The following is a 26,177-nucleotide window of genomic DNA, read 5'->3' as shown; positions in this document are numbered from 1 at the left end:
GTCGATTTTTGTGTTTAATTTATATGTAGTCAAATAACTATAGACTATATTTAGTGCTGGATAATAGGTTGATGCTAAAAAAACACATGAATAATGTATATATACATACATACCTTGACCTATATTTCATTTAATTGTTAATATCCGTTATCATTAACTAGCAAGAAAGAGTGATGTTATATTTTTTCATAAATCTACAGCGCAAAGTCCTTTCCACTTACACTTTGCTAGCTAGTAAGACATTGAGTAGGTTGAATTTTTCATTTATTACCAAGCCAACTTCCTTTTGAATGTATAAAACATCTACACCACTAGATGGCGGCAACGTACAAAACAGACCAGTGCCATGGAACAAATGTATATTCTTTGTATATAAGTGCTTTTCCTCCATTTTATTTTTTCCCATTGAACTAGATAATTAGGAGTATATGATAAGCGTGGCAGTTAATTCCTTTAATTACATTATTTAGTCACAGGCCCATTGTAATTGTTATCTGTTTCTTCCTTTAAATGGATAAAGTGGCAATTGTGCCAGAGGCAATATAGTTCTTGCAGTTTTTGCAGCATATGTGTCCTAAAGGCCAAGAATGTTAATGATAGGAATATGAGTGGATTACATGTTTTTATCATTAGTATAAGTAGTATTGTATAGAAACAAAACTTTGTTCAAGATGCTTAAATAAAGCATTGAAAATCAGCGCTATGAGGGCAGATGGTGCAACACAAAAAGGAAGCGTTAGAGAAGTGATGCAGGATTGTATTGTTCCATGCAAAAGGTCATTAGATATTTAGTTAGGATGTATGCAATATATGTCATATAATTATAATCACACAAACACTTTTCCGCCTGTACAGTGGAGAAAGAGAAATAAAATCCATGTGTATAAAATAAACCTGCTTACTCTTCCTTGATAATCATGTTAGGATGCTTTCATTTCAGTAATTCATGAAATTAATATGAATATTTAGAGATTAAATCATTTTATAACTTTGATAACATTCAGAGGTTCTAATTCCTATCCGCAAACATATTACAAAAAAGGAATACTATGTTTTCTTTATTTAAACTATTATGTTTGGGTTGACTATTGAAATGACAAGATCCACAAATGACAAATGAAACCATTTGATGCCATTAAAGTGATCACTGCCACACCTCGCACATTCCTGACCCCAAGGCTATGTACTGTGTATTACAAGTTTTGTATATGATCATTTAGGTTGGAGATATTTGTACTTTTTTTTATGTTTTTCTATTTCTTTTTGATTAGCCAGAAAAAAATGTCCTGTCCGTCAAGTTCTAGCCACCATACAAAGCACAGACACCACTCTCTCGGCACCTAAATGACAAGCTCACATCCCGTATGAGTGTTTTTCATGCTGGCCATACCTGTCATGGTTTTGAATGTCTTTATTGGTTTGCTGACATTAATTTGTTATTGTAACCCAGAAAATTTGTGCAACCTTTGCAAGCACCCATTGGGCACCATTTCTTCTACTACTACTGACAAGCCAATATCTTCTACCTGCCTGTGGCTGGATGAGACAGCAGAGAAAACCTGGAAAGCGTGTTTGGAATGTGGTTAAATTTATTCTGTCACAGTCTTGTTTTACTTATATATGACTGATGCTGAAACGTGCATGATTTATTTATGTAGCAGTGAAGAAGTATATAGCAATGTTTTCTGGTAGAGAACCATTTGCTGCAATTTAAAACACATTGACCTGGAAGATTCTCCACCAGGGAACGTGGCTAAATGTTTAGTTCACCACCGAGATCTGCCCCTTGCTATGTCTGACTGTTCAGGCCTACTGCCCCAATGAATGTGCAAAAACTCCTAAGTGATATTAATATGGACGGGCCTTTCCCTTTTTTTTGTGACCAACCTGATGTCACAATTGTGGTAAATCCTCCCCGCAATTTAGAATAGGCCTTCTGCAATTTTAAATATTCTAGTTCCAAGTTCTGAATTTATTGTGTCATGTGTTCAACAAGTAGTATTGTTTAAATTTGCCTCAGTTCAGTTCAATGTTCATTTGGTTGAGCTGAAACAAAAACATTGTTCTGGAATATCGAATATAAAACACAAATTTACAGAACCACCCCTGACAACCAACAGCCAATTGTAACATGGACCACTGTATACCTTGGCAAAAGGCTCATGTCCCAAAGTTTACATTGAAGTCACATTGAGAGACATTATAAATTCAAAAATTATACTTTCTCTTTAATTTATTAAGTCATAGCTTATTAACCCCCCCCTAGCACCCTAATTCTGTCCGTATTTCCATGCAAAAAAGCGTTCATTTTTTTGCATGGACATTCATTTTACATTGTAGGCCTATAATTCTTAGGTATAACTCACCGAAATATATCCAATATTTATTAAATTTATTAATAAACTTTAAATAAAAAAAAAAAAATCTGTTAAAAAATATATATATATATATATTTGAGATATATATATATATATATATAGTTATATTTTATATAAAGATTTCTTTGTATTGAATCCAATACAAAATTATTTAAATTTCCCGCCGATCCTCCCACCCGCACCAACGTCACCAGGAAACTCCGGAGATTGTCTCTGCTCACTCAGGGAGAAGATTGGAGAAGATGTGTCCGGAGGAGCTGCAGGGACCAGCAGGATGACAATGAAAAAAGGTAAGTAGGGTTTTTTTTATGTTTTAAGCAAATCCCGAGTGTGACTCAGGATTACTTTTTGCATGTAAAATCCACACTTGGGATTTCCGCTAGGGGGGTAAATAAAGATCAGTGTTCTCCCCAGCCCCTTTTTAGCTGGGCACACCACCCAGCAGTTTTCAGTAACCATCCCACTGTTTTTGGGATTGTTACTGAAGAGTCACAATACAGGGGCTGCCACCCGCCTACAAGACCATATAATAATAAATAGTGCATGCACAAGCAGTACCTAAATTAACGGTGGGCATACGTGTGACTATTGTCAATGTACAACATGTCCCAATAGAACCAAATGTCTGAAGGCCTAATGTGAAAAACAACTATTAGGCAGAACTTGCCATCCTTTTGTTGTGAAAATACCCTCCCCTCAAATAAAGCAAACAAAAAAAAAATACAAAAATAAATTTAAAATATTTTTGATCTACATACCAAGCCCTTCTTATCCATAAGGAGTACTGAAATGCCTTTTGAATCAATTATGTGCAGTAGCCTAGATGGAAGCTTCACAGGGGAAATGCATAAATCATAGTGTGCCTGTGCCAAGTACAACTGGTGCATCCTTTGTGTCAGTTTATGTGACCATGCAACAAATCTGTCCTATTTAGTTTAGCCGAGATGCCAATAAACCAACATCCGATGCCCCCCACTGAGCAAAGATCTGTTAAAATTTTCTATTAGACATTTTCTGTCTGATATGTGCCTGCACCTGGGATGTACAAAGTGAAAAGGCTATACTGAATCTTTCCACCCAACGTGAAACATGATGAACTTTCAGCAAGGCTGCTGTACTTTTTGTGCCTTCCCTGTGATTTAGATACCCCACCATCAAGGCATGATTCAAAAGAACACTTACCCAATGCAAGGTAAAAAAAAACCCAGTGCAATACAGCCAATTTTATGGTTTGCAATTTGAACACATTTATTGGTAGTAGCTTCTTCCTTGGACTACTGACCCCATTTAGAGATATAATTGCGAGGGAAAACTGAAAAATATGGAGGAGCTATGAGGAGAGATTAGCTGAACTGAATATATTCATGTATCAAATGTTCTATATAGAGAACTCTCTTACCAACTATTAATTTTAAGACCACTACAAAGAACAAGAGGGCACTCTTTGTGTCTGGAGGAAACAAATCTAAGATCCGAAAAGGGAAGCAATTTTTTACCGTAAGGTATGTGAAAATGTGAAATCGGCTCCCTCAGGTGGTACTTTCTACAAGTTCTATAAATTGCTTTAAGATAAAGCTGGATGATTTAGAAGCACAGAATATAACTGGGTTTAAAGTAAAGTAAAATAACTAGATTTAAAGTAAAGATAACAGAGACTGTGGATCTAGGGAACATCCAATTGCCTCATTGAATCAGGAAGGAATTATTTCCCGTTGGAGCAAATTGTACCAGGGTTTTTTTTTTGTTTTTTTGCCTTCTTCTGGATCAGCTATGTCCATAGGGTATTTTATCTGGGATATGTTAATTTCCCTAGTGGTTGAACTTGATGGACTTACGTCTTTTTTCATCCTATGTAACCAAGCCATCATCACAAATTTCCAGTGTACAGGTAGAAACAATCTCACTATCAACATTGGGACCATTAGAAATTGAGGACAATATCAGTATCAGTTTAAATAGTAATCCAGCAGTCCCTATAGTTCTGTCAGCTTTTTAGGCTCTCCCCCCAATTTTCCTTTTCCCAACCTTTATATATTATCTTTATATAATAGCCTATTATCTATTATCTTTATATAATAACCCAACTGTCCAGTTCCCCTTTATTGTAACCCAACTTTCCAGTTACCACCCAAAAACAGCCAAGTGATGTTCCTGGCTAAAAGGGGCCAAGGAGAACATTGGAGTAAATGAAGCCTTATAACAGAACTTCGACCAAGCTATAGACATTCAAGTACTCACAAGCAGTAAATAACCAGGAAAGCAGAAGTTGTCTAAATTAAGCCTTCTCTTTCTGCTGTCCATGTCTCTGTATTTATAACAAAAATCACTGCTGAACTAAACATATGAACTTGCTTCACAGTATCTGCAGCTACACATGTCAGTGTTGGTTTGTTTTGCAGCCTATTTACTGCTTGGTAAAAATGTGTAACTGTCTGAATGTTCTTATCCTTTCTCAGGGTTCACTTTAATGTACACATAAAAGTTAGAATACACTTTTGAAAATGTAGTGAGTGATGCACTTACAGTAGAAAATATACTCATGCAAATACTGTTATACAAGACATGTTTTATCTGGATAACTCCACATAAAAAAAGTTCTGCAGGAAATTGATTTTATAATTACTGTCACATCCATATGCATTAATACTGTAACAACTAAACAAAGAGGATATAAAAATACAAAAGCATTTCATATTTGATTGCATCAATCTAGTAATCTGTAACAGTGGAAGGTACCACTTGATAACTGTAGAAAAAGTGAGAACCACGTCGGGAAAAGTCTACAATGAAACCTTCCTTTAGAAACACAAGTAATGAAACCAAATCCAAAGTGGCTGTTTTCAGTAACGCTCAGAAGTGCAGTGTTTACTTTCGCAAGGGCAAGGAGGTTAAGGAGTGCTATTTAGTACTGTACTCTCAGCACTTACAGTTCCTGAAGGTGAATATGCAATTTTCTGTCTGCATTATGCTTTTTTTCACTCAGTAAAACCCTTATTTCTTCTACTTTACAGCTGTGGTACATTTTAACAGAAAGCTCCGGTAACAAAACAAAAACTATTTCACTAACTGCAAATCCTATCCAGAAAAATATAGGTCATAAAAATACCCTTAAGTCTACTAAATGTACCTGAAATGTTTTAAGAAAATTAAGTATTTTACACCCACTTGATAGATTCCTATAGTTTCTAGCACACAATGTGTAATTATCATGGATTTGATGTTGCTTGTGTACACAAAATGTTTTATAATGGTAAAGTAAGAAAAAGTAAACAAAAGTTATCTCCCTTCTATCATGGGCACTATTTTCTTCCTTCACTTCCTCATTCTGATCTTTGGCCATCTTGACCAGCACGGTTGGAGTGACGTAACTCCAGCGCTTTGGATTTGATTTAGTCCTACCAACTGCAAGGGAAGCCAGAATGCGGCCGGTATCCTTAGCAACCAATACTGAACAGTACATGCACTGCTCAGCTGTTTAGATGAAGAAAGTGATCAGGCCGGTAAGTATGGTTAATACAAACAGACATCCCCTGGCCCTTCCTGCAATAATGCCCTCCCTGCCTGGTCGTAGGTTTTTTTTTTTTCAAGTAAAAATATTTCTCTCCATACAGTGAGGCCTCTTCAAAGCTCTGCCATCTTACATCATGTAGTTAGCGGAATAGTCAGTCTGTACACAATTTAATGATCACACATAAATAAATACAGCTCTTTCTGGAAGCCAAAAACTCTTCCTAGAGAACATAGCTCAAACAGGATAATGAGGATGATTCAGCTTAGCGATCCTGTTGCTCGCAACAACTCGCCAGAGGCAGGATCGAAAAAATCTCACTAACTTTTTATGTATTTGCTAATTTGCCTGTTTAAAATGCTGCTTTATTTCCACCACTTTCCTAAGGAGTGATATTGTGAATTATTCGGGTCAAGAAAAATAGCAAATAAATTCGACTAAGGCTACACACTCAGATAATCATCGCCTGTGATGAACATTTGTGCTTGTATTGGGTGAGAAGCTGACAAGTGTACATCTGCTGCTCAAAGTAATTCATGGATACCTCAGTGGACCCATGAACGACGGATCAGGTACGACAGATAAGCGAGGAGAGCACAGAGAAAGGCATACACAGACATGTTGTTCTGCACTGGGTTGCCATTTATTCTTAATGGCACGCCCAATGCTTTATATACAGAAACCGGTGCATTACCACAACACATATGCTGAATCGCTGGTCATTATTAATGGCACTCCAAACACCTTAGCAGCACACTGAAGTTCATCAATGCACTGTCACGTGTTTCTACTGCATGCACAACGTTTCTGTGTTGGGCCGCACAATGCAGTGCATCCCAATAGAAAAGGAAACGTGTTTGCATTTTTTAAATTAATTGTACAGCCATAGGGGGAACCCATCCTAATACTGACTATCCATTCACCATTTGTAGAAACTTTTTCTAGTCTTCTAAAATCAACTTTTTGACTGAACGATGCATGAACGAGCACTGTACATACAGCACCATTTTGCTCTATGGAGTGGCGAGGGGTAGAATGATGGAGCGACACCCCGCTATTCTCTCCCCCCTCTACTTGTTTGCAGTTGTTCATCGTTCGTGGATCCACCAGGATAGACCCATAAACGACGTTGGACGGCCACTGTACACATCAGATTCTTGTCCGACCCTAGCCCTGAAGTGATAATCAGACGAGAATCATCTGACGTGTACATAGCCTTAGTGTAGTCCAGGTAAAGTCCATATCTCAGCACAATGAAGAATCCTTTGTAAGAAGGGACAGAACCTGAAGAACTGTAATTGCAGGCAAGGGTGTGCATTAAATTGACAGTTATGTACCCTAGAAATGTCTCCTTCAACATAAACTTTTCAAAGTAGTATGTTGTACAACTTAAAATGTACAATGTAATAAAATCCATTGTAATTCCAAGTTGTAAAGCTATCTGCAGATGTGTATAAATACTAGGGAATTGTAATATTAGGGAATTATAATAATAAATATTTGTACCAAACCCTATGCATAACTTCTATGATAAACTGCAATACAGAGCAAAGATTTTAGTTTGAGGAGGATTGGAGTTCCTTTCAATTAATTGAGGCCGGGTTACCTAAGGAGTTGAAAATGTTTACACAAATATTGTAAATAGGCATTTGTATGATTCTATCATGTACAGATGAATGAAGATGATACAGATAAATGATGTACAGATGAAGTGAAAAAGAACTTGCTTTTCACAAGTGGATAATTGAATCTTTCAGTAAATCAGCCTTATTCTACGCAGGCAGCTAATACTCCTGGAAGATTCTTACACAGCACAGAAGCTCCGCACGGGCCGATAGAGAGGCAAGCGTAGACCCACTCACATTGAACATGGATATATATTTTTTAAACTGAAAGGTTGCTTTAAAGAATAACCATTTTCCCTAGCAAACATCTAAACTCTCCTCTCTCTACACTTCTTGGAGATGTCAGGGTAGACAAAGCATCACTCCAGTCTCTTGCCACTCATTCTCTGTTACTGTCCTCCCTGAGATGAAACTGATGCATAAGATTTCCACAGGTGAATGAACTGAGGTACAAATAATTTCTTCATAAACCAGAATTGTATCTCTAGTTTGGGTCCCTTGCATCTATTTAAAAAAATAAATAATAATTTAACTGGAGTGTATACTGAAGTCACCAATGTATAAATACTGTGGTAATACAATTGGTAAATATACATATTATGCAGTGTTCTCCCCAAAATTTTGTTTAAAATGGGTGGTCAATAAGTGAACAGGGCAACATATGACAAATTTAGTGTTGTTGCCATAGTAAACCAGTTACCCTGTCTGTCCGCTTTCTCCCGCCCCCTATATTTTGTTCCAACTTTCTAATGCTAACTCCCTATGTCTCATTTTTCCATAGTCTGTCCATAGTCCCAGGGTCACAGACAAGATAGGGACTGTAGGTTTGTTCTTAAGTTGAATTTGTATGTAAGTCGGAATAGGTATATTATTTTAATAAATATAATTAGGACAGATGTTTGTATTATTAGGCAGCATGGTGTCAATTACTGTATACATCCCCACTGTGAGTTAATCACAAACAAACCAAAAAACAACAGAAACAACTGCAGAGTTTGTCTTGGTCGTTGAAGAGTTACAAGAGGCTGCAGAAAAATCTCACCCCCCAAAGATTACACACAACCTCAGCTGTGTTTAGCAAAAGATTTCTTCTGCATGTCATGCAAACCGCCTCCCTCCATTCTGCACAGGACAGAGCAGGGAAGCCTGTTCGTTTGTTTGTATCTAGAATTCATCTGTATGTCCTTAACTCTGGGACTACCTGTATTGTGAACTGTTATTTCTGTACATACCTAAGGTGACTTAATTTTTAAATTACAGTACACATTCATTCTTGCAAATAGGAACTTGCATGGGCATTAACATTTATGACTAAAATTGCACACTAACCCTAGCAAACTTGCAGATCATACTACTCTTGTCATCACAGGAGTTTAATGCTAATGTGATGGAGTGAATTATATTAAAATTATAGAATCATCTTCAAATACAGTGATAAAATACTCATGATTGTAGAATATAGAAGTTCTTAACTCATATATTACACTAGTACACATCTCTGGCCTATACAAAAAAGTACAAAATGGTTTCTTTAGGCGTTTCACAATATCTGATGATAGTTGACTGGTTTTCTTTATTATTCTTTTTAGCTTTCAACAGCCATTGAAATCCTGCTTGAATATGACTTGGCATTATGTTTGTTTTATTCTCATTGCTTTACCCCTATTTACATTGCTGCAAGACCTGGAGAAAGCAAGATGAAAAAATAATAAAAACAACTGTCTCATAGAAAGAATTAAGTCTTTTTAAAACATGATTCCGAGGCACGATTATAAATCTGCCCTGTGATAGATTCTCTGTATTCCAGGGCCACTGAAATAAATGTGGTTCTATACAGACGTTTTTGCTTTATGACAGTTTTGGTATGAATTTATATTCATTATATGAAAATGAAAGCACTTAGTGCGTTTTTTTCTTTTCTCAAGATGTGGAATTTATCTTTACTTCCAATTTGCTTATAATGAAGTCCTGTTCCTATTGTACAATATAAATCAGTGTATAAAAAAAGGTTCTTAATTGGTGCAATACCATAGGTATGTGGCAAAAGTTATATGAAACTGATAAACAGAAGTGACCAGAAGAGTGTTGCTGTTATAAACATACCAAATTGACATAAGGAAATGAGGGCAACCAAAATAGCAGAGTCGAAAAATGAACTGATTTCTGTGCAGTGATATTGTTTTTTTTAACAAAAGCTAACACAAGACAAAGCTTGTAAAACAATGTGTTACAGTCATGTTATTGTTGGTTTAGCTAATCCTTTACACATTTAGATTAGAAAACAAGACAGTGACTTTTTGAAGTCACTTATTACCTATATACTTTGCAAAATGCAAAATCCATGGTGTTTGCACAGTTAATGTTTGCAACTGCATAAACAGCGGTACTGTACGCTGACCTGGTAACTATCCAATGCTTTAGAGTTCTGCAAAAAGAATGACAGCAAAAAAAAATAAACGTTCTTTGTTTCTTGTGATAGCTCAGAATTTGAGAAAAAAATAGCATTATATTTTCATTAAAATGTATGTCTGTGAGGGTATTAAATTTATATAGATACATGTGTAAAATGTAAAATAGGGTATATACATAAGCTATTAGCACACAAGCACAAAATAAAATTTACACACAATAAAAAAAATGTTCTGATGCAAACAATACATCATAGTTTTAAAATACAAAATGTATTTCAAATAGTACATGATAATTCTACTTAACATAAAATATTTTACAAGACCAACAAATCCCAAACACAAAAGTAAGCTGTTTTTTTTTTTAAATGTAGCTGTGTGTAGAGGCAAAAAGAAGCCAATGGTCACACAGCTATTAAGTGCAACCAGGCTCTTAACAATATGACCATTTTAAAAGTGGGTAAAAGCCCATGTTGCACAATTTTCCAAATCCAAGCACAGGGAGTGAAGGAAACAAAACAAAACAAAGCTATGTTCTCCTCATAAATACATGTGGAGCAAATAATCCACAAAAGGGTGCTGGTGATAGGGATTTGAAATTTAGGAGGTACAGTACACAGAAACAGTTGAAGCCCACAGAGCTTTGGTAGTTTGTGGGTCCAAATTATGCATTTCTCTTTAGAAATAAAGGTATGCAATTTCCACAAATGAATAAAATGATGATACATTGAGGAGTGCTTTAAAGTCTTCCTCTTTAGACCCTTCAGTCCTTTAGAACATGTACCTCAGTGTGCTTAGAAAGGACATCCCTTTCAAGGTTTGCTGAAGAATTTTTGAATGCATGTACTAACTTGAAATTAACTGGCGAGTGGCAGCTGGCTCGGCATGACAGTCCATGTAATAAGAATTTAAAAAAAACAAAAACAAAAAAAAAAACCCCTAAGACATCTGTCTGTACCAAGGGACAGCACATCGTTTTCTTAAAAAGGACTGTTGGTAGTTTTTGACAAAACGTGTTCAGTTGCTTTTCAATTCCAACTTTCCAGGTCTTCCAAACTTTCTACTCATGGGACAAAGATAATGTGGAGTTAACGGGGTAGGTGGAGCAGGGCAGCTTCTGTTATCATCCTTAAAAGTACAGTATATAGTTGTACTAATATAAACTTCAGGAGGAGCCCACACAGGTCATATATACAAGCTCACCCTGCAATAACAGTGCTTAGCAAATATAAGAGGGAAAAAGCAGAAAAGCAAATAAAAGGTGATTAAAAAAATAATATTCATAAGTTGTTCATAATCTTGGAGACAGAAAGACGTCGTTAACTCACTTGGGTTTGGAGGCAGGAGCTAGATGCATTCACAGTTTAACGCAAAAAGCACAGATGAATGAAATCCTTTAGTTGCTGTCAGGCAGTTTTGCAAAAAAGGAGAAATATAGAAAATAAAAAAAAAATGTTCATCTGGTTACAGGAAAACCAGTTTCTCCTCAATGGGGACACACAATCCTAAATACAACTGCTCCATTAGTCAGATTTATGGCAATAAAGATCTTTAAGTGCTTTCAGTTCTTCGATCAGTGTCTTGTTTTGATTTTCGAGGACAGCTACTCTGTTTTCCAGGCATTTTACATATTCTTTCTTTTTTCGACGACACTCTCGTGCTGCTTCCCTGTAAGAATAAATATATTTGTGTGAAGTTGCAAATAATTCTAAGTACAAAATATGTCACCTATTAATCATTCCTAAACAAACTTCTTTTCTTAAATATTCACATTTATTCAGACTACACTTTGCATAAAGGTAAAATGTATAGCCGTTGGCATATAATCTTGAGAAAGGGAAAAACCCCTTTTACATCTGAAAGCCCATACCTCAGATACTTACAACAAGTCTTGATAAAGCAAACACAGTGTTTAATCTATATTCTATAAAGCAGCCACAAACAAAGCTATTTAGAATAGGTACAATTTGGATACTTCTCATTTTATGCTTTCTCTTTTTAATATTATCCTACTTGTGGTTACAGCTCACCTGGTATCAAAAAAGCCCAAACCCTTGGAGCCATGAAAGCAGACTTACCTCTGCTGTTAGCACTTCATCTCAGCTCTGGCATCCCACAGTGGTCACATGACCAAATGCCCAATACTTGGCTGTGCTGTCCCTACTGAAAGGTGTGGGTCTGCCAAATGTAAAGTGGAACTAAACCCTGTATGCTCACCTGTCCCTGTTTTGCTACTTTTTTTCAGCTTGCTTTGACCTTTAAACATGAAAAACGAGTTCTAGCCACACCCCCTAGGTCTATCTATCGCCTAGGCGGTGAACTGCAATCTAGGGAATGCTATCCTTGGTGGGAGTGTTTCTAATCCATTCCCACAGCCCTAATTACTCAGATTTTTTTTTTCCTCGCCTGTCACTCAGGTGCGACTGCTCAGTCTGCAGCTGCTTCCTGCTTCTTTTCACCTTGTGAGCTCTCCATGCAGAGGGCTCCAGCTAGTGAGGGAGGGTGGGGGAATGGGTGGAGAAGAAGGTCAGGAGAGGAAGAAAACAAACTTGCCAGTCACAAGCTGGCCACTTCTAAACACTTCATAAGTCCCAGCCACTGCCACGTGGGAAGACTGACATTTCAGTGCAAGTAAGTAGGAATAGATTCATAATTGAAAGACTAGTTTCTGAGTTAGGTTCCTTTTTAATTGGTTTGGCCTGGATGATGTAACTTCCGTGCAGACACAGAAGCTCATTCAGTTCTGCCAACCAACGCTGAGCTGATATGAGCTTTTGAAAGGTCCATGAAGCAATCAGGCAGGTAAGAGTGCTTATGGCAAAAGGGACATCACCTGATCACAAAATTTAAAGTGGAACTTTAATGTGAATACACCCCTACAGCAGAAAATACATGACATAAGGGTTCCGTTACATGACTAGCTGATGTGGGGTACTGGAGCATGTTTCTGACTTTTGTTTGATTTTCTTGATGCAAGAAGAAAAGGTTCATTTTCAAAATGCCCATAATGACCTTTTCATACATACTAACAATAGAAATTGATATATATACCTGTTCTTCATGAGCCTGACTTCTCTTTTACGTGCTGCCTCCTCAGCTGGCTGGGCAGGAAGGGCTGGAGAGGAAGCCATGACAACTCCTGGTGCAATCGTGCTGGTTGGCGCTGTGCGAATCTGGTAAGTTTGTACATCTCCCGAGGCAGCTAAGAAATTTTGAAAATGCTCTTTATGTGCAAGTCACCATAAAGGAAATTGTTGTAAAGCATTAAAAAGGAAGTAGTGATCTATACAATGTTTTTTTATACAAAAAATATAAAATATGTTTTAAAAATAACAAGCAAAACAAAAATGGCAACCACTCTAAACAATATGTAACTATTTTTTAAACTAAGATGCTTTTCAAAGAACAAACATTACAAACATTTTCCAACACACTTATCATTGTCTGGGGAAGAAGAAAACACTTTATACTATTTGAATGAAAAACGTTTAAATATTTATAAATAAACACAACATGAATATGAAAACATGAGTTGACAATTATCAAAAAGTCATGTACTATGCAGGTTAACCAGTACTGGCTTCCCATGTTTAAACAAAACCAAAATTGCTGCTTCCTACCATCAGCAGCTCCAGCAGACTTAGAACTGTCATCCAAACGACAATCTATAGGTCTGTGGAGTCTCTCATTTATCCAGGTCAATGTAAAATCTAGTAGTTGTTAGTCACATTCAACTTGACTTGTTCTTATACTGAATACATTTCGCAGCTCTCCAAGCTGCTTCAGCAGTTCTACCAGGGTAGGAACACCCCAGCATTTAGTTCTGCACAAACACCCTAATCCAATCACCATGAAATATGAGACTGTAGATTTGATTGTCCAAGACCAGAGGTGTAAAATTTGTTGAACAAATCGGTTCCATTACAATAACCCCAGGCTTGGTCTCTGGAAGGCTGCATAGGTGTTACATTTTCAAACCACATGGCTGAAGTGCAAATTGTTGTCAAGAACACAGGGATAGGAATACTATAGACACTCTACTTTTCCACTTTACTTAGGCTATGTACACACATGCAATGGTTCTCATCCCATAATTGGCTCAGGGCTGATATCTGACAAGAATCTTGTGTGTGCACAGTACTCGTCGTCTATCGTCCGAACGACCATCCTGGTGGATCCACGGACGATGGACGATCGTAATAGAAGTGAAGGGGTGCTGCTCCGTCGTTCTCCCCCCTCCCTTCTCCATAGAGCAGAACAGTGCTGTATGTACAGGCATTCATGCATTGTGCAGTCCTTTGTTGTTGGAAAGGATCATGAAAGATCCTTTCCAACGACAATTATTGCACCTGTGTACCTTATTTCCTGCAGCTACAATAAAGTTTAAACAGGAAGGAAGACATGATTTGAGCCAGCAAAAACAGTAATTAAAGTATTACAGAAAAAGAAATGGAATGGAGGTTGTGCTAGGATATTGACTTAAAATTGGTGACAGTGGAGTTTTAAGTGCTAAGCACACCTAACATATTCCTGTGTTTGAAATAGTCTTTTATTTTATATATATATATATATATATATATATATAAATAAAATTCACAGCAACGCTATGACCAGGATATTACCAGTATAGTGCAATTTTATTATTCCGTTACTGTAAGTTTCCTGTTTCTGATGTATTGAATGTGTCACACAGAAAGGCTGAGTTCATACACAGTTAAATTCTTATGTTTTAATCAGGAAGAACTGATTGCTTGATACATCTAAAAGGTCTGCAAGTTCCAAAATGTATGCTAATTTCAAGAACTATTGAAACAAATCTGCTAATTATTAGTTATTTCATAGGTAACATTAATATACAAAAGCAAGAAAAATGCCAGAAATGGATGAATTGAGGTTAATGTTACATTTATTTTACTTGAAATTGAAAGAAAGGTTTACTAATAAACTATGGCTTTTCAAACTAATGTATTAAAGAAAAAGCACTTAATATATTTTGGGGTAGATTGTATACACTGGGCACAAAGTGTATTAAAATGTACTTGCAAAACCAAAAGTCAATGATCTAAACCTTAAATATTACCAGTTAGCATAACATGAAAATGTGGAGGACATATTTAATAAGTTGTCAATTCTTGTTTGTATGCTGTGTTATTTTGTAGGCTAATCATCCTTGATTGCGCAATATACTTTGAAACGCGACAAACACAGCTCCCTCGAGAGGAACGGAAACTTCAAGAAACATTTTGAACAAAACATGTTTGGCTGCAAGTGAACTATACACGTTTCCTAGAATGTTTTGGAATTGTGGTTTACCTGTTACTGTGCTAATAATTATTATTTTTGTCCAATTGGCTATAAAGCATCTTTTCTTCTGCTTAGGGACCTCCATGATTGCTTTATTATTTAAATATTCATGAACTATAAATGTATTCCTGAATTCATTAGAATGCATAGCAATACATGTTCACTCTGTATTCAAGGGAGTTAATTTGTAACTCTCCCTAAATTCACAAGGGCAAAAAGAAAATGATTTTATTCGGGCTGATAGAACTAATGGGTAAATAAAAAAATAAATAGGAACATATTTATTTAGAAATTTTTTACAGTAACTCTATCGATTTCAAAAGTGCTTCAAAAGTGCAGTATAAACTAATGTGTCTCATATTTACAACGCTGAGGCTTAATGAAGCCTTAGGACATATAAACCCTCTGTAAGTAAAACAAATGGTTAATACTATTTAGACATCCAGCTGATGAGAAGTTCTATCTTTGCTCTCCTGCAAAGCTCTAGTTGAAATCTGGGGGGTGACCAAGCACCTCACACATTGGAAGATGTCAGATGCTGAAGATTCTTTGGCCACCAAAGCTCTGTAGGAAAGCAAAGATAGGCGTCAACACCTGGCAGACTGGTACTTTCTTTGCAGAGTGGATTTTTTTATATAACATTCTTCCAGGGACAGTGAGTTACTTTGAAACAAACTTGCTAAGGAAAATCAAACTTAACAATGCTATACTACAGAGTAATATTTACTGTGAAATTCACGCATCAGTCGTGCACGTGAAAGAAACCCAATTAGGGCAAACTCAGGAGTTCAGTGGGGTACGGCCAAGATTTGCATATAACTGGTGATGCCTAAACTTTTGGATTCCAATGGGTGTCTCAACAAGCAGATTTCATCAAAAGTAACTGTTTAGGCATTGTAAACTCCACCCAGTGTTACAATATTTTATAAACTTGTAAATAAAAGAAGGTTATCAAGCTCACCTTGAACAACAACTTGGTTGCTGGGAACAAGTATCTGCTGTCCATCTGTTGTCTGTGCATACTGTAAGATTGTAGTTCCAGGCTGAGTTGCTGCTGTGTTTGCCATCGTTAATGTTTGAAGACCCTGAACTCCATCTGTACCATTGTTTGCTAGTTGTATTGCGCCTCCCTGAGTAATGGCAACTGCAAGACAAAAATGAATCCAAATACCAAAAATTCATAAGCGGCTAGAAATACCATAGGAAAGAAAATATGTCATTTATGGTTACATAAACTTTTTTTTTTTCTTCCTACAGCTGTCAGGCTGTCTTATCCGTTTATATATAAATTCAGTCATGAATGTTGTTGAACATTATTACCAATGCCAGCAGTGGATGTCAAAACAAATTCTGATCACTTATATAAAGATGTATAGAATTGTTCAATGTAGTAAAAGGCTGAAATCTTCTCTCTCTGAAAGAGATTACCATGAGATCATGCCGACTGCTGGTCTCGCCGGACTTGGAATGGGATGTTGTGATATCACTATTACGCCACTTGTCATTCTCCTTCCTAAAAACAAATCTGTATTTGTGGGTCCTATGTCCCTTGCCAGCCTTTTTTTTTTTTTTTTTTTTTTTTTTTTTGGGGGGGGGGGGGGGGGGGGGGGCACTGCTTTAAAAATTTAGGTCCCCTTTAACCAGGCCATCACTAAAAAAGTGAAGGTTTGATACGTTTTATAAGTTACTTAAAGTTATGCTCTATACAGCACTTAGCTTGGCACCTGTACCTTTTGCATTAAATATATATGTTTAGAGTTCAATCTCATTGATAAACTGGAGTGAAACAAACTTAAAGAATATTAAACGCTGATTAAGCTTTTTTCTTCTTTTATTAGAATGACAGAAAAAAGTGTCATTAGATCATTCAGTTTTACTGCACTGAAAATTAAGAAGGCAGGCATAGGACGACAGTTATTTTTTACTTTAGACTTTAAAAATAGTACAATGACCAATTCCCAGATGCTGGAAACAAAAACAGTGGAGATTAAGAATCAACTAGCAATAGCTTACACAAATTTTTATCAAAGAAACCCACAATAATTTTTATGATTTGATATTGTGTTGTCTTTGACATTTTTATATCCTTGGCGTTACTACCCCATGACATTTTAAATCACTTACAAATACCAAATCATGTCTTTTTGGTTTTATTGATTTACTAACTATTTACCAAATATATATTGCCACAAATTAAGCAAATGGCTACAATATCTAACATCTGCCATTGCACGTCTTCCTTCCATCCCTAAGTATGCAATCCTGGTCTGTGTCTATAACACAGTACAGTTTTAACACATTTCCAGAATTGCATTGTTTTCTAGACTTGGTCACATGCAGTGTTATATCAAATGTTTGCAATGGGTCACATAAAATATATTGGTTTTACTTTAAATTCAATAAAAAAACTAAGCTAAAAAAAAAAAACTTTCATACCATCATATGGAAAGCAAATGTGAGGCTGAAAATATTTAATAGCTCTATTTTAATAATGATTGTTTTGGGGATTATTGCAGGTGGTTTCCCATTCTGTTCTGCATATTGTATACAGGTTAAAGTGTACTGTCACTTTTATTGCGAAAAAGAAAAATCACTTTATTGCAGTCACACTTTTCCCTGTTCTAAGAAAAACGCTGCATGCATTGGAGTTTTCTACATGCACAGCTCAGTGTACATAGTAAAGAGCAGCAGGCAGGTAAGAAGCCTGTCTTTTTTCCCATTTTAACACCTCGTTAATGAGATAAAATAGAAATGTCAATAAATGTACAAACATTTAGTGTGGCTGTGAGAATAAGTAAAAAGGAGGCATTCTCAGGTCAACGCTAATATAAAACTAAACACCATAATGTCCCAACGTCTGCCTTCCACCACAAAACTGCGAGGTGAAAAAAAATTTCATGCAGTCCAAATCAACATATAAATTATAGGTTTTGGAGAAGTTTAGTTTTATAGGAAATACTTCAAAATGACACTAATTTACATGATTGATTTAAGAATCTGCCTTGTTAGGTTTTGGCTATATTTGTTCAGATACATTGCAAGCTTACACAAAAAAAAAAAAAAAAAAAATAAGATATCTGCACACTACATACTGTACTGGCCACTGCTGGTTTGGTAGATGGGCGTTGGTACTGTTACTGTCGTGATGGCAGGGGCAGATGTCTCCTCTTCAGATTTTTCTTCTTCAATTCTTGGTACCCCAGGTGCATCCGACGAAAGGTCATTTAAGATTTTTCTGGAAAGAGAAATGTAACAAATTGTATCTCCATGGGAAAACAAAGACAAATCAATCAAAAACAAAATGCAAAGGAAACAGTCACTAGCCTATGAAGAGATACCAAAGAGGAGATGTTGGTCTTTTGAATATGTGTTAGTGCTTGGGTCTACATATTTTGGGTGCTGGGTATTCTCACCAGTGCAGAGAAGTAAAGAGCTGTAAATGAGTGCAGAAAAGGTTCACCGAAGACGTCATTTAAAGATAAATTTCAAATCTTTATTCATTCATATGAATCCCACCCAAAAAAAACTGCTGGAGTGTGCATGTCCGTACTGCACAAAATTTTAAAGAGATTGTACTGAAAGCTCCCACCACACATGCATGGTAGGGGTGCCATTTTGTGAGGCATCAATCAGGTATTGGCAGAGACCCACACCATATTGTTTTAAAGCCTAAGCAAAGCAAATAGGAAAAATTATTAGGGGGTTAAGTTTTCACTTTTTCAGTACTTGTAAGTCAGTACACTAAGAGGACGTATACGTGTGCAGTGTTTTTCTGTTATAAACTGCAATAAATGAGACTGGAGCTAGGAGGGGAGAGATACATTTAAACGTTCAATACAGCAAACAAAATGAACAAAAATTAAACAAAAACAGTGGAGGATGCAGTTTTAGAAAATACAGTTTGAAATAAAGCTTTTAAGGAATAAATAGGGAGGAATTCCGATTACATCAATCTATATTCTGCATTCAGAATGCAGTGAGGTGATGAAAAACAAGCACTCAACCTTTTAAATCAACAGATAGTAGTTTTACTGCAGGGTCATTTGCTTCCATGGCTTGTTGTAAGTCTGCTTAAGAGACTGTGTATGTTTACTTTTAAACATGTGACAATGTTTTTTTTTGTTTGTTTGCTTTGTTAGGGCAGGTGTAGGCCTCTCCAACCTGATCTGTTGCATCAGGCAGCTTAAAACTGCACTAGATCCCAGCTTATCTTTTAGTTCAAAAAGCAACCTTATATTATTAGGCTGTCAAACATTTTATAAACATTTTCTGGCCCCTTCTAAGGACAAAATCTTTGAAAGTTGCAGTTCTTTTTATTGACATAACCACAGGGCTGGTATATTTTATAGAAATTAGTAGGATTTTGGAATCAATATAAAACAGCATTTTACATATACATTATATAGTCAGCCATGGGAATCATTTTAGTCAAAGCTTTGTTAAGCTGGTAATCTCCTCTTTAAATGACTGTAATACCTTTTTTATAACTAAATGTAGGTAAAGGAAAATCAGAAATGCAACAGGATGGTAGAAGGAACCTCCCAAAGTAAGAGTAGTAACTCTCAGACAGTTGTCACAGAACAGGTGTCCACACCAGAAGATTTTCCTTCACCTCTTGTTATGGGGTCAACTAACATTTTGGATATCTGTCCCTTACTTTCTTGGTGACAATGTCAGTACAAACACGGGGCTGAACCTCTACAATGGGAACACAAGCAAGAACAAAATCAAGAGGGGACCTAACCCTTTTGCACACTAGCCAACAAAAATGTTCACAGTTTTGGCATAGAAATGCATTTTTAAATCTATACAGTAATTGTCATGCCAATGCAAAACTAAAACTAGCGTTTTAATAAAAAACTAAACACCTAGGATTCTGTTCAAACAAATTTCAGTTCACACACATGCATACTGAACAATGAATGTCCTTACTGATGGGGTCACCCCTTTGACATGCTCACAGTAGAGGAGAGCAAGTGTTAGACTGCAATGAGCTGGAGAGCAATTTGGTGAAATTTTGGGTGTAAAGAAAAGCTGATCTTTTAGTTTAATGGAAATTTACTTTTACATTTACCTGCACCCAGACCATGCAAACTCCAAACAGTTTGCCCCTTAGTTTAGCCCTACTTTAAGGATTGTTCTGCACCCCAAATAGTGTAAACTCTGCAGAGCACTGTGGTTGCTGCAATTTGTAATTCATCCGGGAGAATTTGCTTAGCAGCGCGTCAAAGTAAACCAAAACATACCTTAAGCTGATCAGATGCACCCCCGTGGCAGCCTTTATTTATAAAAGAGCATCAAGAAGGATGAACGGGAATAAATGCAGTAATGCAAATGGAAGGTGGAGATAATGGGGTTAGAAGTGAAGCCTAAGAGGCTGACTCTGAGGTTTAACACAAAATCACTTCACAGAAAAAATTCTGTAATGTTTATTATTCAAATGTAATCCATGGGCTGTGTATACCCTGGTTACAGGGTGACTTGAATGCATAATTTTAGTCTGAAAAGTATCTCTAAATTTTTCACCCTTATTTATTAAAATGATTTATCTAAACATTCCTGAAATAAAAACTCTATAAATAACTCTAAATAAAAATTCTATACTTCCTTTCTTTCAAGGGACCTCTTGGGGAAATACATTGTATTGTATTGGGGAAATACATTGCCCTGGTGCTACACATCTTTGAGATGGCAGTCATTGCTCTGACAAGAAAACAACTGTTCCTAATGAGATTCTCTTATTCAATATGCACATGTGTGGGATAATCCTGGATATTGAAATTCTTGCTCATCCTCCCTTTACTGTTTTATTTTAACTACCAAAGCACTAAAATTGAAGTTATAAGATAAGTAAAATATGATTACATAAACGCCAAAGAAAACTATAGCAACATATTTCCACTCAATTATTGTTAACTGACATAGATGACTTGCCAGCACCGGTTGAACGATGCATATAGCGTTTGCACCTACAAAACCAGAATATGCTTTATTAAAACTAAAAAAAAAATTACCAAAAATTAATGACCCTGATCAGATTTCAGGTTTTAATTATGTAGTGAAGAATTATAGTCGTAGAACATGGCTAATGATCACTGAGATATTTTTAGCATACCTGTATGATGGCCGTCTTGACAAAATTTCTCTGCGTTTCTGTGAGTCTGTAACACTATCAACTGATTCCTGGGAGTCTTCACTCTCTGCAATTGTTGATATCTGATAAAAACAGAGCATATGTCTATTTCTGTTTTTCAATATTTTAACCTAAAATTATGACTGGAACTCAATAGAACGAAATGATCTGCATTTATAAAGTGACTTACTTGTACAGTCTGCACTTGTGGGGACTGGATGACAGATGGCTGTGCAGCTTGAATAACCCCATGTACTTGAACTGTCTGCCCATTAGGAAGTTGAACCAAAGTCACTGTGGGGGGTGATGATGTTGCATGTGCAGCTGCCATGGAAACCTTACAAGAAGGGGAAAAAAAATCATATAACTCTTTATCTTGAACTCCTAACTGCATAGATGTATTATTATTGTGAACATTCACACATGGGACAATTCTAAACATTCAGGAAATTTTAAAAAATAAAAATTGAATTTTCCCAAAACACATCTCTAGTGTTGACAAATAGCGGACACATTTACTAAAGAAAACATGAGATGTACACTATTACTGATTATGTAAACAGTTTGTACATATAATAAACAAACGTGTAACCCGACTTAAAAAGTGGATCTGTCTGCAGACAATCATTTTGCTGTGTATACTGTGCAGCAGGTTTATTTAGCAGATATCTTAAAGCGGGAATAAAAAGTTTACAAAGTATTTATGATGGGGGGGGGGGGGGGGTGCTGGCCTTTGATGCAGCTAGACAAGAAAGTTCTCAGGAGACATTGTAAGTAAACATTCTGCAATACCTAATGAATAAAGAACAATATTATCAAAATAGAGTTTTGCAAAAAAGTTTAAAACATTAAAAATTTGTATCAAAAGTTATCTTCATTAAAATATTTTTAATTTTATTTACCAAAAACACATGCTTGTGCTTATCAAACTTGAACTATTTAAATTATAACACCCTGATAAAATACAATACATTATGTTTGTATACAGTTGAGTGAACCTCAACTGCTTTTAGAAAGAGAAAGCAACTTAATTGTACATTTTATAAAGTATATTTTGGAGGAAGGCTTTAAATGGTGTTTCACCAATACCTAAGTTATAGTTGACTCTCCGGGGTAGCTATTTAAATGCAGTAACATGTTTATCCATCAATTTCTTTCCTTCCTGGCCACGAGAATTCCTCAGCGAAGCAAAGAAGCCATCACATAACTGACAGGCAGGAACTATAATGAGAATTGTAACAGAATCTGAAGGTCATGATTGTACTTTATGTACACATATCATACCTGTGCTAGTGTTGCAATCTGTGGTTGGGTCTGTATGGTCATCTGTTGGGCTTCTGCTTCCGTAACAGCCGCATCTCCGCTCTGTTGAGTCTCTGCACCAGATTCCATGGTCATTTAGTTACCTAAAAATATTGTATTTAGCATACATTAGCACCAAATTTATTGGAAAAGCATCAAATTAGTTAACAATACAGTATTTTACAAGGAATTTTCATAGGAGATTAAGGCTTTGTCATTCAGATGGGATGTGCTAACTTATGTGTGCTGACAGGAATGGTATCACTGGTTGACATGTGCTGTGCAAAGAAATGCATAATAAATAAATAAAATTGTAGACACAGCATTGCCACACACAGTAGAGTACAATGGTGTGTTGTCGTTCCTCAAGAGATGTGCAATAGATCTAAATCTCTTTATTAGAGAAGGGACATGCTGTGTTTCTCCAGCACTGCAAAGAGGAAAGTGTAGGCAAGTTTAGTTCCACTAACTTTCTGTGCACCTTACCACAAAGCGCTACATCTCAAAAGTGTATTTCAGCCTTTAGAGCTACAGATCAGATCTATTTTCATGGCTACAGATCAGATCTATTTCCATTTTCTGTGCAAACACAGCACTCTGCTCACTACAATGGAGCCAAATATGTCGCCAGAGATCCTTGCCTTTAATAAGGTTCTACCATGCCTATGGCATTTACATCATATGTATGCCAAAGTAAATCATGTATACCACTCCAGTGAATATAGTGAAAGGGAAATACCACTTATACATGAGAAATAAAAAATTTTAAAACCTGTTAAATACTTCAGCTATGGATTACAAAGAGTTTTAGTGTAAGGAAATTAAGGAAGGAATTTCAGAACATTACATCATGTCCTCTGGTAAAGTAACAGTATATTTTAAAAATGTTGACTTGTTATAACTTGTTTTGTGATTGATTAAAAAAAGTTCTTCAGTACCGACATAAAAATGTATGCAGATAGAGACTTCTCACTTCATCAAGACTGTACTCATCTGCCAATTTGTTTCTTGTTATAAACTCATTTTCAGAGCCAAGCAACTGAGACTCAGAGCCAAGCATTTTCAGAAGGAAGCACAACGATGGCTTTATACTTGTTTCAGTTTTCTTTTATAGTGAATTTATCCAGGAGCTAGAAAAGTCTAAAAACAATATCCTGTAAAAACAACTTTGTGTTTAACTGTCTGCGAACCTGTTTGCAAAAACTTTGCTCCGTAGCAGAGCTACCAAGACTGATACTTTCCAATCCTCAGTCTGGTTGAACATTGCGCCCCCTACTGAGGGCCATACAGCAGTGACATAGGAGGGATTTTTTTTTAACTTAAGTAACTTACTTCATGTCCTTACAGTGCAAACACCTAGCCTAAAGTAAGATAATTCATTAAAAAGAGAAGAGGAAAGATAGGCTTTTTAAGGCAAAATTATAAAAGCAGAGGTATTTTTATTTGGTATTTTAATATGACAACCTAAATACATATAGAACTGCTGTACTGGTTCCTCAACTAGACATAGTCCTCCTAAGCTAGTTGATTTATATTTGACCAATGTTAACAATATCTCACCAGGTGACAAAAAGTTGTTTCTAAGTTTTTTCTTGAATCCCGACACGTTTCACCTAAAAGGCTTCTTCAGGGGATTTTGAGACAGGTTGACATTAGGGTAGGTTGGTTCTAAGGAGGAAGTCAGATAAAGGAGATTGGAAACACTGGATATACCAGGATTAGGGTATCGTGTACTAGACTATTTGAGATTTTAAAGTTGGCTGCAATTGTAGGATTATGAAATTGCTTGGATGGTGGTTAGTGTTAGGCTCATATATAGATATGACTGCAATTCATTTTAACAGCTCATGGGAATCTTCCCTGGTGTACCAAGAAGAGAGTTCATGTGATAGGTTATTATGAGTATAAACAGTTGCATAATAGGTTCAAATGATCCCAGGATGCAAAGTCCTAGAAAGCATGGATTGTCAGGAATTTCTTCTGCCAATAGGTGGTTACAGAATAAAGTTTGATCTTTGGTGTATAGTGGAAAGAAAGTTTACTTGAGGAACCAGTACAGCAGTTTTTCATATGTATTAGAGTTGTCATATTCTGGAAATTAAAATACTCTTGCTTTATAATAATTTTGCCTAAAAAATTCTATCTTTCCTCCTCTCTCTTTAATGGGTTTTTGTAGAAGGAATTGTAATAACCAGTAGGAGCCACACTTTCACATCCTCTGTGAATTCTATTACAGGGTGAAGTTTCTGCAAATGGGCCCAAGACAGGCAAGTAAAAAAGCTGTTTCCTTTATAGTGACTGCTATAGTTATATGACCTCCTTACAAACTCACTATAAGCAGATCTAGTAAGGGTAAGAAAATGTGAACAAAATCACCAACCACTGTGGCACCTGACTGTAAAGAGCTGAATCCATTTAAAATCCTGGCCTGTGCATCTAATGCATGCAAATTTTTAGTCTCTCCACGCTCTGCAACATTCTTTGTGAGGCGGGAAAACTCTTTACATGTCTGTTGGGCTTACTGCTGTAATAAATCTACAGTGTTTAACCCAGAATATTTTTTAAGCCGGGTGTAAGAAATTGTAGGCGGGTGGCAGGGCGAGTATTGTGACCCAAGTCTTCAGTAACCAGCCAAAAACAGCCGGGTGGTCACCGAAAAGTGCCGGGTGGTGCGTCCAGCTAAAAAGGGCTGGGGAGAACACTGATCTACTACAGACAAAAGCTGAAACCAAAGGCATGCAGGGGCATCAAGATTTTATATGATCAAATGTTCTCCTGAAGAAAAAGGTAAGATTTTCTTTAAGCTAATACATAATACCACCTTTCAAGTTTAAAGTGAATTAAACTTGAAACCTTTTGCTTCTTCACTGGTGCTGGAAACTTTGGCCATCTTGATTAACCAGGCCAGAATGATGAAATTTCAATTCATTCATTCCTGGCACAAAGGTATGCAGAGATCATATACTACTCTGTGCATTGCATAGCTCCGTGTACATTCAATAGAATAAAAAAAAAAACTTTTTAGCTATTCTATAGCCCACATCAAAAAGAGAAAACTATTGGTACAGACATGAGGGGGTCCTCACACTCTATTTCTGATAGCGGCTGGAAAGTGTAGTAATTGATTGCCTATAGACAAATAGTTGATATTCCTTATGACCAGGAAAGTTTTTTTTTCAACAGAACATATATGTTTATACATTAAACAACTGCTTGCATTTGTAGGAAGGTCCAAATGCCTTGAGTTGTCAGCTCTGGCAAAAACACCATAAATTATCTATGGCTAGCAATAGAGGGGAATTTCCAATCACTGAAGTCCGATTAAATATACATCAAGCAAATACAAAAACATGGGATTACATCTTTTCTACAAGTCTGCAAAAGCATAACTGCCTGAAAATATCTATAACTGTAAATGTTCTTAATTCACTTTTATTCATTTGGATTTAGTAAGATTACACTAGAAGAAGAAACACCTGACCAGGTTCATTAAAAGTGCTTGAAAGGATTAAGATCTAA

At 36.3% G+C, this 26,177-nt stretch overlaps 1 protein-coding gene across 5 annotated transcripts in view; it reads right to left on the bottom strand.

The window, feature by feature from the left end:
* Nucleotides 1–4,927: 4,927 nt before the first annotated feature.
* The window catches only part of CREB1 (cAMP responsive element binding protein 1), a 40,689-nt gene continuing 19,439 nt past the window's right edge, over nt 4,928–26,177 (bottom strand). For 2 of the 5 annotated variants that reach the window (XM_072418694.1, XM_072418693.1), the window contains 7 exons: nt 22,641–22,762; nt 21,547–21,693; nt 21,339–21,439; nt 18,316–18,458; nt 16,185–16,367; nt 12,971–13,142; nt 4,928–11,587 (listed from right to left, as the gene is read on the bottom strand). In XM_072418694.1, the coding sequence (XP_072274795.1) occupies nt 11,443–11,587; nt 12,971–13,142; nt 16,185–16,367; nt 18,316–18,458; nt 21,339–21,439; nt 21,547–21,693; nt 22,641–22,754 (1,005 nt within the window). In that variant the 5' untranslated portion in view covers nt 22,755–22,762 and the 3' untranslated portion in view covers nt 4,928–11,442. The other 3 variants (XM_072418695.1, XM_072418696.1, XM_072418697.1) reach the window with 3 other exon arrangements.

Source organism: Pyxicephalus adspersus, chromosome 7 (genome assembly GCF_032062135.1).
Source record: "Pyxicephalus adspersus chromosome 7, UCB_Pads_2.0, whole genome shotgun sequence".
Classification (NCBI taxonomy): Eukaryota; Metazoa; Chordata; class Amphibia; order Anura; family Pyxicephalidae; genus Pyxicephalus; species Pyxicephalus adspersus.
The sequence above is the reverse complement of the archived record's forward strand: the minus strand, read 5'-3'. Positions and strand labels throughout refer to the sequence as shown.